Here is a 13,359-nt window from a genome sequence, read left to right on the forward strand (position 1 = left end):
AAACCCAGTAGATTCCTGAGGCGCACTCTCGTGCTGCTCCTCCTGGGGGACGGAGGGGAATCTCCCCTGATCTACTGCTTGTTGGGCCCCTGCTCGAAGAGTGTTTGCCCAACTGTGCCGGCGATCACGGTTTATGGCAGCCCCAAGCTGAGAGCCTACTCCTCAACTCACTCTTTGCGGCCAGCTTCCCTGCTACCGATACCTGGGAGGTTCTGCCACACTCAAGCACCCTCAGTCTTTCTGTGACCCTGAGCGTCCTGAGACCATACTGTCCCAGCGAGGGTTCCACCCCCCATTTAGCCACTGGAGTGACATCCCTCACCGGAGCAGACTTCTAAAAGTTCTGATTTTGTGCTCTGCTGTTCTATCACTTGCTGGTAGCCGGCTGATGGAGGCTCCGTCCACCCCCCCCTCCAGTCTGTCTTCCCATATATGGCCTCGGATTCACTTCTCTGCATGTCCTACCTTCCAGAAAGTGGTCACTTTTCCATAGAGTTGCTGCTATTCTTTTCTTTGATCTCCTGTTGAGTTCATAGGTGTTCACAGTGGTTTAATAACTATCTAGGTGAATTCCTGGGACTGGGCGAAATTTATGTCTCCTACTCTTCCGCCATCTTGCTAGCCCAGTCTCCCTTGACTGATTTTTACAGAAATATTTTTATTGCCTTCGCGTTTTTTACTTTTCATATTCTCACTTAAATTCTTTCCTTTCCACTCAAAGAGTCCCCTTTAATATTTCTTGTAAGGGCTGGTTTAATGGTGATGAACTCCTTTAGTGTTTCTTTGTCTGAGAAACTCTCCTATTTTGAATGACAGCCTTGCTGGATAGAGTATTCTTGTTGCAGACTTTTCCCTTTCAGCACTTTGAAAATATCCTAACACTTTTTTATGGCCTGCAAAGTTTCTACTGAAAAATCTGCTGATAGTCATATAGGGTTTCCATTGTATGTAACTGTCTTCTTTACTCTTGCTGCCTTTTTTTTTTTTAGATTATTTATTTTAGAGAGAGAGAGAGAGTGGGGGGGTTGGGCCAGAAGGAAAAGGAAACAAGTAGACTCTCTGCTGAGCATGGAGACTGATGTGGGTGGGGCTCAGTCTCATGACCTGAGCCAAAATCGAGTCAGATGCTTAACCAGCTGAGCCACCCAGGCACCCCTTCTCTTGCTACTTTTAAAATTATTTCTTTATCACTACTTTTCACCATTTTAATTACTATGCATCTTGGTGTGAACCTCTTTGGGTTACATTTTGGGGGAATCTTTGTGCCTCCTGAATCTGGGCATCTGTTTCCTCTCCAAGATTAGGGAAGTTTTCAGCTATTATTTCTTCATATAAATTTTTCTGTCCCTTTGTCTCTCTCTTCTTTTGAGATCCCTATAAATCGCATGTTATTATGCTTGATGGAGTCATTGAGTTCCCTAAGACCATTCTCAATTTGCATTATTTTCTTTCCTCTCCTTTGCTCAGCTTGGTTACTTTCTAGTACTGTGTCTTCCAACTTGCTAATTTGTTCCTCTGCTTCATCTAGCCTGCTATTTATACCATCAAGTGTATTTTCTTTTTTTTTTTTTTAAGTAGACTCCACATCCAGCATGGAGCCCAATGTTGGGTTTGAACTCACAACCCTGAATTCAAGACCTGAGCTGAGATCAAGAGTTTGATGCTTAACCGACTGAGCCGCCCAGGTGCCCCAACCATCAAGTGTATTTGTAATTTCATTTATTGTATTTTTGATCTGTGATTTGTTCTTTTTTATCTCTGTGTTAAGGGTCTCCACTCTTTTCTTAAGTCCAGTGAGTATCTTTATGATCATTACTTTAAATTCTTTATCAGGCATATTACTTACATTGGTTTTGCTTTGGTCTCTTGCTGTGGTTTGGTCCTCTTCTTTCATTTGGGCTCTTCACTGTGAAAGTCTGTTTTTCATATCCTTCTCCATACTACGGGCTTACTCCCCACTGTGGACAACCCCATCCATTTCTCTCCCAGACTGTGTCTTTGCCCTTCCTCCCTTCTTCAGTGTGGCTTCTCTACTTTTAATTGTGGCATTTGTTTTGCCAGTCTTCAGATCATATTCTGGGTTATTTATGCTGAAATGAATGTTATCTAGTTGTATCCATGGGATGAGGCAGGATTAGGGTCCTCCTACTCTACCATCTTCCCAGCCAACCCTCCTGAAAATCTTGTTAAACATTTCCTGGATTGGGGCACTTTGGCCAGCTCAGTTGGTAGAGCATGCAACTCTTGATCTTGGGTGTAGAGCTTACTTAAAAAAAAAAATTCCTAGATTACTCATTAGGATAATTTGAGGTCACTGCTTTTTTTCTACTCCACCAGAGACAAGATTAACCAAACTTTTCCTTAAGGATATTTTGTTTGGTTCCTACTTTCCAGTATTATCTGTTCTTTATTCCAGGTTATAATTGTTTATTTTTAACAATTATCTTTGATTTTAATCCCCTATGATCTTAGAACTTCATTTCAGAAACATTTCAGAAATGTAGATTAACTATTCACTTTGATATCCTCAGTTAGATGCAGTTTAGCTATCCTTAGTCCGTTCATCCCATACACCTGTGGTTATTGGATCATGAAGATTAAATAAACACTGTTGTGATGATGTTCTTTGGGATGAACTTGCTGAGTTATTGAGCCATGTTTAACCTTAGCAAATGGGGATTTTCATTAAGGTTGCATGGTGGAGAGTAGAATTTTTTCATGAAATTACACGTGGCTCAGAGACAATAATACTAAAATACTAATTTTGTATGAACATGAAGTAAAGCAAATTTAATTTTTTTTCTAAATTCTATTAAGTAGTTTGTATAATTCTGCTAGAGTGTTTTAAAGAGTTTAAACATTAAAGAAAGGATCCATGGTTTGAACCATGGGATTGATGTCATCTCATGCCTCTTTCTTCAGCCAGTAGAATTTGTTTTTTTAATTCATTTTAGCTCCTCTGGCTTATGAGCCATTTTCTACTCTTGCTATGATATATGAGGACCAAGGTGACATGGAAAAATCTCTTCAGTTTGAGTTGATTGCTGCACATTTAAATCCTAGTGACACCGAAGAATGGGTTAGATTGGCAGAAATGTCTCTGGAACAAGACAATATTAAGCAGGCTATTTTTTGCTACACAAAAGGTAATTAAAATGTTTTTCTTATTTTGTTTGATAAAATGTTACATAGTAGATTTTTTGATAATTGTACTTACTACTCTGGGGTGATGTTAGCTGAAGTATATTTATTCCTTATATTCTGGCATCCCAGAGCTAAGTATTTGGGGGTCTCTCTGCTTTCATGTTTATCAGCACTTTATATTATGAGCTAATACAGCACAAAAGTTGGTAGAAGAACGGTACCTTCAATTTTCTGCTAAGATCATTGTTGGTTCTAAGCTGTTCCTTGAGGGTTAACATCACACGAGAGTGACCAAATGAAGATTAATATAGAGATTCGGGTTCTGTCTGGTCTTAGACTAAACTTAGTTGAGAGTTCCTGTGAAAGTAGTTTTGTTCCAGAATAACCCACTTAGCTCTCTTGGAGAATTAGTTTAGAGTGGTTTTGTTTTGTTTTGTTTTGTTTTTTATAGACAATGTAGAAGATTTATTAAATAGACAGGGAGGGTGACAGATGGGTCTGAAGAAGTCATTCAAACAAAGGAGAAGCAGAGAAATGGGGCTGGGGATGGGGGTGCCCTCAGGAATAACATGGGTATTCCAAGTGCTTTTATCATCTACCTATGCCCTCTCCTGATTGTCTCAGTGTGCCAAATCCTTCCCCTTCCTTGAGGTCTTTGTATTGTCTGTTTCTTCCGCGGGGCCCAAATTTCATGCTCCAAAGCTCCCCACATTTCATTCCTCTTCATTCAAATGTCTGCTCAAATATTACTAGTGTTTTTTATTTAATTTTCTGAAAAGAGGATTGGTCTTAACCAGGTATCATGAACCCCTTTTTGAAGTAAATCTGTAATTTTTTTTTCTTTTTAGCTCTTAAATATGAACCTACTAATGTCCGTTATCTATGGGAGCGATCAAGCCTTTATGAACAGATGGGAGATCATAAGATGGCAATGGATGGTTATAGGCGTATTTTAAACCTTTTGTCTCCATCTGATGGAGAACGTTTTATGCAATTGGCTAGAGATATGGCAAAGTAAGTTTGGAGTATATATAGATGCTCCTGTTAATCATCTTATTTTACAAATCAAAACACATATTTGAAGTAAAGTATATATTTTTTTGAGGTTTCAGAGAAGTGTTTTACTTCCTATGTTTTTATACTGTGCTTAAATATAGAGGTGGTTTTTTATTTTTTTCAGTACTTTTCTGTTTGCAAGTCAGCTCTGTGGTTACTCAGAAAAATTTGTATATACAATTGCCTTCAAGTGTTCAGAAACTTAAAAGTGGGGCATGTTCTAAAAGGATGATTAGGTTGCCAGGTTTCCATGACTTAGTTGAAGTTATGTACATTTGCGGTTATATTATTTTAAATTGTTTGTTGTAAATGTGCTAATGAAATGTTTTTGATCTGGGTTTTTTATAATCATTTTATCTTTAGTCAGTACTAGAATAACATTTTAAGACAAAAAAACGTTCTTTATAGTTGACACATGCTACTGACTGTGATATATATTTTATTCTAAAATATTATGTACTACTACGTTTACTTCTCCAATATGCTGTACATCAAAGCAAAGCAAGAAACATTTGGCTAAATAATGTCTTGTCATAAGCTCTCTATTCTAGGGATATCTGTTATATAGTATTTCAGCCCAGGATCAATGATCTTCATCTGGGTATCTTAGGGTTAACCCTGTTAACCTTGTGGCCATTGTCATAAAGATGCTTAGCTGTGAACTCACTCCCTGTTATCATAAGGATGGGTTATGTAAGAATACTAGAAGCATTTTTAAGTAATGTGTTGAGGCAAGGCAGCTCTAAGTTGATCCTCTGGTGTATATGATGAGCATTGAGGAACTTTTCAGGTTATCTGCTATTGGTCACATCTCTAGCTGTCATAGTGATTAGCCCACTAAGCCTCTATTTTATGAACTATTAGTTGACCTTTGATAGTAAATTTGTTTTCCACTTGTATTATTTATATTTTTGCTGGGAAAGTGTGAGGATGAATAGTTTTGCCACTGTCATAGAGATCCTTCCTACATGGAATTATGTTACCATAACTTCAGTTTATTAGGATTTCTCTCAGATGCTATTTTTCTTCCAGAAATATTTATTAAATATAAATTATGTGCTATGCAGTGTATAAGACACCAGGAGATCCAGTATTGAATGAGTTTTAATTTTCCTTGCCCTTGAGCTTACTTTTTAGTTGAGGGAGACAAGCAATAAACAAAAACAACTAAATATATACTATGTCAAATGTTAATAAGGGATATGAAGAAAAATGAAGCAGAAAAGGGATGGGAAGTTGAAGTATAGGGGTATATTATTTTAAATAGGGTGGTTAGAGAAGGACTCAGTTCCCTATGTTATGATCATATGACCTGAAAGTAAACTGAAGGAGGTATGGGAGCAGATATTTAGGGAAGAGTGTCACAGGCAAAGAAAATGGCAAGTGCAGAGGTATGTTCTGGGAACAAGCTGAAGGTTTAAGGGAACATAGCAGGAGCTGAGATCAGAGAGGTGTCAGGAAAAGGTCATTTGGCCCTAGCAGGCCATTGTAAGTGCTTTAGGTTTTACTGTGAATGAGTTTGGGAGTCATTAGAAGGTTTTGAGTAGAAGAGTGGCATAATTTGGCTTTAACTTTAAATCAGTTTTGACTATTATTTTGAGGATAGTTTGAGGAGTGGTAAGGGCAGAAGCAGGAAGACCAGTTAGGAAATTATTGCAACAGTCTATGAAAGGGGTAATAGTAGTATGGTCCAGGATAAAAGTGCAGGAGGTGGTGAGAAGTAATCAGATGCTGGATGTATTTTGAAGGCTGAGCTCTCAGGATTTTCTGATAGGAAATGGTGTGTGTGTGTGTGTGTGTGTGTGTGTGTGTGTGTGTGTATGTGAGAGAGACAGAGACAGACAGACAGATAGACACACACAGATGACAGACACGGGAAGAGTTCTGAGGACTAAACCCTGAGGTCCTCTAGTGTTAGAAATCAGGAAGATGAGGAGGAAACAGCAAGGAGACTGAAAGGAAATGGGCGATGAAGTAGGAGGAAATGAAGAGAGCATGATTTTCTAGAAATATTGAAGAAAGCACTTCAAGGAGGAGGGATGATCATCTATGTGAAATAGTCCAGGTAGCTCACGTAAAATGAGGACTGAGTATTGATATTGGAGATGGGGTGGGAGTTCCTTGGGGATAGGCAGCTCTAAGGGGAGCAGAGGAATGGGGAGATAATTGGTATGGGTTGTAGGGGTAAGATAATTTTTAAGTTGGGAAAAATTACAGTTTATTTGAATTCAGATGGTATAACCCACAGTTGAGGAACACATTGAAGATTCATGAGAGAAGGGACGATTGCTTGAGTGAGATCCTTGAGTAGGTTGGAGGGACTGGGATCTAGTTGGGCGTTGGCCTTTTAAGTGGAGAAGGTGGCATATATGGCCATGGGTATGTGTAACTAGGAAGATATGTTGGGAATATGTGAGATGTTATGATCTGGTTCTCTTTGCAAACTAAGAAGCAAGGTTATCAGCTGAGAGTGAGGATCAGAGAGTTTTGGAGGTTTGAAGAGAAAGGAGAAGATGAGAAATAGTTGTCTAGGTCCTTGGGGCCTTGCTGCAGCATTTGCATCACCTGGGATCCTCTCATAAATGTAGAATCTCAGCTCTACCCCATCTCTACTGAATCAGAATATGCCTTTTTACAAGATCCCCAGTTACTTTGCATGCATATTCAAGTTTGAAAAGTACTGGACAAGGTAACTGTAGCAAGATTGCTGATCAGCACCATGGGCCCACTTAAGGCTTATGATTGTCAATTTAGAGTGAGCCCAGTCAGCATGGACAGGTGGTGGTGAAGAGCAGGCATATTTGGATTAACAAGGGTTGGGGTTTTATCATATGACTTTATCAGAAAGGAGAGAGGGGCAAGAGAAGTGAGGAGTTGTGCAAAGGAATAATTATAATGTTGGTCTGTGGAGAAAGAGGAAAGTGAGGGCAGGAAGCAGCAGGACATGAAACAGGTAGATGAATCCTTTGTAGATCCCACTGAGGTGGAAGAGTTGTTGGAGTTAGGTGACGGGGAATGAAGTGGAATGACATGAGGTAGCTTTTGGAGAGTAAGATGCTTGGCATGATGACATTGTCATACTGATGTTGCCCATTTTTTTCTGCATCAGCTGTGATTATGATTTTAAAGAAAAGTTTTTCTCCTCCCCAATTTTAAGAAAATGAAAATCATAGTTAATAGATGGTCTAAGCAAGGATATGAGTCTTATAATCTGAGTTAAATAAATATTCATCCATTTTGTCATTTAATTTTTTTAGAAGTTACTATGAAGCCAATGATGTTACTTCAGCTATTAATATAATTGAAGAAGCTTTCTCAAAACATCAGGGCCTTGTCTCCATGGAAGATGTTAACATAGCAGCTGAACTATACATTTCTAACAAACATTACGACAAAGCTTTGGAGGTAGGAAAATGTAATATGTTTCTCTGTAAGATTTTGGACACATTTCTGCATTTTAGAAATTTATATAAATTGACAATTCCTCACTTTAGTTATAAATATTAAGCTACTTACATACTAAATTATATATTTAAAGTCTGTATGGAAACAGATTTCTAGATTCCATAGTAATTCCAGATGAAATATAACATATAGTTATATGATGAAAGCTCTCACCATTAACACAGTTGCCAGATATGTCTGTACTTCAGGGTAGCAGGACTCAGCAGCCAGACTGATGGCTATGATTCAGTTCCTAAGCTGTTGGGAAAAGTAGTTTGGTTTGATATGGAGGAATTCTATATCTTTAGTTAAGCATGAAGAGAGCATGATTTTCTAGAAATATTGAAGAAAGCACTTCAAGGAGGAGGGATGATCATCTATGTGAAATAGTCCAGGTAGCTCACGTAAAATGAGGACTGAGTATTGATATTGGAGATGGGGTGGGAGTTCCTTGGGGATAGGCAGCTCTAAGGGGAGCAGAGGAATGGGGAGATAATTGGTATGGGTTGTAGGGGTAAGAGATAATTTTTAAGTTGGGAAAAATTACAGTTTATTTGAATTCAGATGGTATAACCCACAATTGAGGAACACATTGAAGATTCATGAGAGAAGGGACGATTGCTTGAGTGAGATCCTTGAGTAGGTTGGAGGGTCCTACCTGCTTTTTATAGTCCATTTATATAAGGATTATTTGAATTAACTATACAAATCTTTGCGTTGTGAAGAGGTTTTTCATATATATCTGTTGTATCATTTCTTTTTTTTTCTCCATTCTTTTAGGTAATTACAGATTTTTCTGGAATTGTGCTGGAAAAAAATGCAGAAGAAGGAACTTCAGAAGAGAATAAAGGTTGTAGTTTTTTCTTCATAGGATAGTGTACATAATCCTTTCTTGTTTATAATGTGGCATTTTGAAATTGATAGTTAATGTTCTCATAACAAGTTTTCCCAGAAGCATTTCTTTCCTCATAGAGATTTTGTATCTTTTTCTTGTGAATATTTACTCACAAGAAATCTTAAAAAAATCTTTTCATTTCTCAGTACATCCATTTGAACATGGCATTTCTCATTGCCTGGGGTCTTTTTAGTGACATGTGAAAAAAGAATGGATTACTGAACAGTATATCAAAAACCTTTAGATCTAAAGGAATTTAATTTTCAAAAGGACAAAGTACTCTCATTGAAAAATTTCTACTTCAAACTTAAGCATTCACATAAAAAGTAGAAACTAATAGGATTGCTGTCCTTTGTTTGAAAACTAAAATACGTAGTTAGGAGTCTAGTTAGAGAGTCATACCTGAAGTGTGGCTTGCAGTGTCTCTTTCAGTTCTCTTCCTCATCCCTGCTCTTTTCTTTGTATCACGCCCATTAACTGTTCTGTGAAAATATTAGCATGCAAGACCCTGAGGTTGTAACAAAATTGAACTCTATGGGCAGAGTAGATGTGCCTGTTCTTGTAAGAAAATTCCTATGTAATACCTTCCATCTCTACCCCATGAGGCTTTTGGTGGTGGTGGGGAAGGGTGAGGCACTTGGTACTTGAGTACTGCCTGCTTCAGAATAGCTCCCTCCCTGTTTATGTAGGTTTCAGATAAGTGGATAAACTATTAGGAAAAGAATAGGAAGGATAATTCTACCAAAGAACAGACTGATGGAAGTATAAAGACCTAGTAATAGAGTTGGTCAAATAGAATTGGCTATGGAATCATTTACCCTGAATGAAGTAAATGAGATCTTACGTACAAGATGTAGTTTGCTTCATTTGTTCTACTTTCTAAGCTTGTATATAGGAACTGTTTTTTGTCTGTCCGTCTAATCCAAAGCTGGTGAGAATGTTACCTGCACCATACCTGATGGTGTGCCAATAGATATCACAGTGAAGTTGATGGTCTGCCTTGTACATCTCAACATCCTCGAACCACTTAATGTAAGTAACATTAAGATCTGCACTTCAGATACTTCAGATCAAATCCACATTATTTTCTTTGACAGGAAATTGTAAGTTTTCCCTAAATTTCACATTTTTCAATAACCAGGAAGTCACCATAAGCATAAATTGTTTGTGTGTGAATATCTTATAAAAGCTGAACAGGACTTGGAATAATTTGGTTTTCTTTTTAAATGAGAACAACCCAGAGATCAGAATTTGAGATTGGGCTTTTTAGACATTTGGTAAATTCTGACAGCTCTTCTCTTTTGCCAGCTTTGGACTAAGTTATTTCATTGAATAAAAAAATTTATTGGGCATTTACTTTGCAGACCTTAGGATAAGGTATTGAATACAATATACAAATCCCTGCTGTCATAGATCTTTTGTTCTAATGGGATGAAATAGATAATAAAATAAGTATGTAAAATATAGGATGTTAGTTGGAGATACATACTCTGGAAGAAAATCAAACAGAAGAGAGAGAATATTGGGGGTAGGAGGAGTTGCAGTTTTATTTTATTTATTTATTTTTTTAAGATTTTATTTATTTATTTGACAGAGACACAGTTAGAGAGGGAACACAAGCAGGGGGAGTGGGAGAGGGAGAAGCAGGCTTCCCGCCAAGCAGGGAGCCTGATGTGGGGCTTGATCCCAGGACCCTGGGATCATGACCTGAGCCGAAGGCAGACGCTTAACGACTGAGCCACCCAGGCGCCCCAGGGGTTGCAATTTTAAATAGGGTGGTTAGGAAAGGCCTCTCTGAAAAGGTGACATTTGAATTAATGACAGAAATATCAGCAAACGCAGAGGCCCTGAAGCTTGGGTATGTTTGACTTGGTAGAGGAAGAGCACAGCAGGTCAGTGTTATCTTAGCTCCTACCATGTCTGCTTATAACAGGCTTCAAAAGTAATATGTTAAATGAGTGAATGATGGCAGTATGAGTTCTTTTTATTAGAGATACAGAAATGAATAGAAAAATGATTATTTAAAGCTGTTTTCATTAAACCTTGCTCCTTTTAGGCTTGCCTCAGATAACTGATAGATATGTTAAAAGAGAAATATACATAGATATGCATATTTGTAGTGAACATGTGACTTCAGCCTTTTATTTTTGGGGTCTAGCCTCTTTTGACAACACTAGTGGAACAGAATCCTGAAGATATGGGAGACCTCTATCTAGATGTTGCTGAAGCTTTTCTGGATGTTGGTGAATATAATTCTGCACTTCCCCTCCTTAGTGCACTAGTCTGCTCTGAAAGATACAACCTTGCAGTAGTTTGGCTTCGGCATGCAGGTAATTTTTTATGGGAGGGAGAAGTTTTAATCATATAAGCAGGCAAGAACTTACTTTGAAGATGGTAATAATTATTTTAAAATATTAATGTCTTGGTGAAAGTGAAAGTTTCTGGTTTCAGGGCAGTTTTTGAAAATCAGGTTTTTTTGTTTGCTTGTTTTTTGAGTATAGTTGACAAGTTACGTTAGTTTCAGATGTACAACATAGTGATTCAATAATCCCACGGACGTCAGTATTTTAAATTGTTTTGGTATGCCACTACATGATTTCCCCCACACTAATGCTTTGGAAGAATGATTCATTTAATGGTACCAGAATGAAGTAAGACTAACATGTCCTTGTTAAAAATACCTTGTATATGTCTTTTACCTGTCTTAACCATAGGCTCTGATTTCTAGTAATAGATTGTCAGACTTGGGGTGCAGTCTAATTTTAAAGAGTTTTAATGAATTTATATTAAATATGTTATTTTGAGAAAAAAAGTTAATGTATTTTCAGTGTTCTTTGAGCTGCAGATATGCTCAAGATCGGGTTTTGTGTATCATTTCATTTTATTGTATCTAAATTTATAATAATCTGAAATACAGTAGAAAAATAGCTTAAGAAAAATAACTAAGTTTCTTAAATGTGTGAAAGCCAAAAAATATTCTAGTAGGATTTCGTATTGAATCCACATAAAAGATGCATTAAAATTTGAATAGTCTTTGTCTAAAATACTGCATGATGGCAGAATAGTTCTAATAGTTCTTGAAATATTACATAATGGTTGAAAGTACTCTATAACTAGAGAAGCATTGATTGACAATTTGGGTTATTTTGCGACATATCACAGATACAAAATTGCAAAAAAACATTTAATGATAACTCTTTACTGTTTGGATGACTGAACATGAATACAAATGTGATACCATCATAAAAACTTACATTATTTATGGTATTTGAATTTTAAAGACATAAGCAGGGAGTTGGAGTTTTTATTGCCTGTTATCAAAGTTTAACCTAAAGATGATACTCAGCAGAGAGTTGAGAAATTTGAGATTTAAGAAAGCAATTGGAGGCAAAAGTACCATTTTAGGAGGGAATTGCAGTGAAAAAGGAATGAGATGAAAAAATCCTAGATTACTGTTGTCACTATTACAGTGGAGAGTTCAACTGATGGGACTTAATGATTAATTGACATAAAATTTGAGCAATAGAGCCCAATAATCCCCCTTCTGAGAACTTATCCTGAGGAAATAATTGAGTGAGATGAGGGGAGGTAGTTCATATTGGGGATCACAAAACCTAGGAGCCTGGCAAGTAGCAAAATGAGTGAATTGGGCAAGTGAAGAATTTCAAGGGTAGGGGGAAAACCTGGAGAATCCTCTCTAAAGGATGCTGCTGCTGTTTCTCAGATCCACATTTTTCAAAAGAATCCAGTAACTTGGGAGTTCATAAAAATCCTAATTTTAAAAAATGTGGACCGTGTATTGTTTTTAACAGCACTGTGGCTTAAAAAACACGTCTGTGGGCTAAATTGGTTTGCCAGTTTTTAAACTATGGCTTATATACATGAAAATGTTTACTACTGTGTTATTTATTAGAGTAAAAATTTGGAAATAACCTAAATATCAGTCATAGTATGGTGAAATAAATAATCAGTTGAATGTTATAACCATTCAAAATGGTAAGGAAGATGTGGGAATTGTTGAAAGCTTAATGCTAAGTGAATAAAGCAGAACCCCAAAGTGTATGTATATGTTGTTTATATCCTTGTAGCTATTTGGATTTAGTTAGAGAAATCGATAGATTGATCAGTCAATAGATGGAGACTAGAAGGGTTAGTTGTTTTAAAGTACTAGAAATATGCATTTCATTTTTGTTATAATTCTTTTTATATTGCTGTAATGTTTCTTTAAAATGGAAAAATAATCTTGGCAAGCTTACAAATCTGTAGATCATATTTATGCTTTATTTTAACATCATCTTAGAATGTTTAAAGGCCTTAGGCTATATGGAACGTGCTGCGGAAAGCTATGGCAAAGTGGTTGATCTGGCCCCTCTTCATTTGGATGCAAGAATTTCACTTTCCACCCTTCAGCAGCAGCTGGGCCGTCCTGAGAAAGCTCTGGAAGCTCTGGAACCAATGTATGATCCGGATACTTTAGCACAAGATGCAAATGCTGCACAGCAGGTAGACTCTGTCACATAACTGGAAGTTTTTCTTGGTAGATTGTATTTTTGAACATTTTTCTCCATTAAGGATGTCTATAACATATATCTAAAAAGTTTATTTTAGTGTATTAAATTCAGCATTTTTGAAAAGTTTTGAATCTTTTGAAAATTTTGAAAATTTTGAAAAAATTTTGAATCTTAAGTTTCAGCCTCTTGTTAGACATTATAAATTACAGTATCTAAAATATTGGATCTTAAGTTGTGAAATTCCATAAAGCAAATGTTCTTAAGGTTTCATTTCTAAAATAAAACTTTTCTGTGCAAACGAAACACCTT

General features: G+C 36.9%; 1 protein-coding gene across 2 annotated transcripts in view; it reads left to right on the plus strand.

Annotated features, from left to right (window-relative positions):
* GTF3C3 (general transcription factor IIIC subunit 3) overlaps positions 1–13,359 on the plus strand; it is a 44,480-nt gene that overhangs the window by 16,620 nt on the left and 14,501 nt on the right. The window contains exons 1-8 of one of the 2 annotated variants that reach the window (XM_088021611.1): positions 1,632–1,709; positions 2,955–3,146; positions 3,993–4,158; positions 7,458–7,605; positions 8,425–8,494; positions 9,468–9,571; positions 10,698–10,869; positions 12,840–13,042. In XM_088021611.1, coding sequence (XP_087877737.1) covers positions 1,661–1,709; positions 2,955–3,146; positions 3,993–4,158; positions 7,458–7,605; positions 8,425–8,494; positions 9,468–9,571; positions 10,698–10,869; positions 12,840–13,042 — 1,104 coding nt within the window. In that variant the 5' untranslated portion in view covers positions 1,632–1,660. Of the gene's footprint in view, positions 1–1,631; positions 1,710–2,954; positions 3,147–3,992; positions 4,159–7,457; positions 7,606–8,424; positions 8,495–9,467; positions 9,572–10,697; positions 10,870–12,839; positions 13,043–13,359 lie in introns of those variants that run through there. The other variant, XM_028124949.2, reaches the window with a different exon arrangement.

The sequence above is a fragment of the Eumetopias jubatus genome, unplaced genomic scaffold (genome assembly GCF_037043125.1).
Source record: "Eumetopias jubatus isolate StellerSeaLion01/CBP00866 unplaced genomic scaffold, mEumJub1_p1.0 scaffold_3, whole genome shotgun sequence".
Taxonomy (NCBI): Eukaryota; Metazoa; Chordata; class Mammalia; order Carnivora; family Otariidae; genus Eumetopias; species Eumetopias jubatus.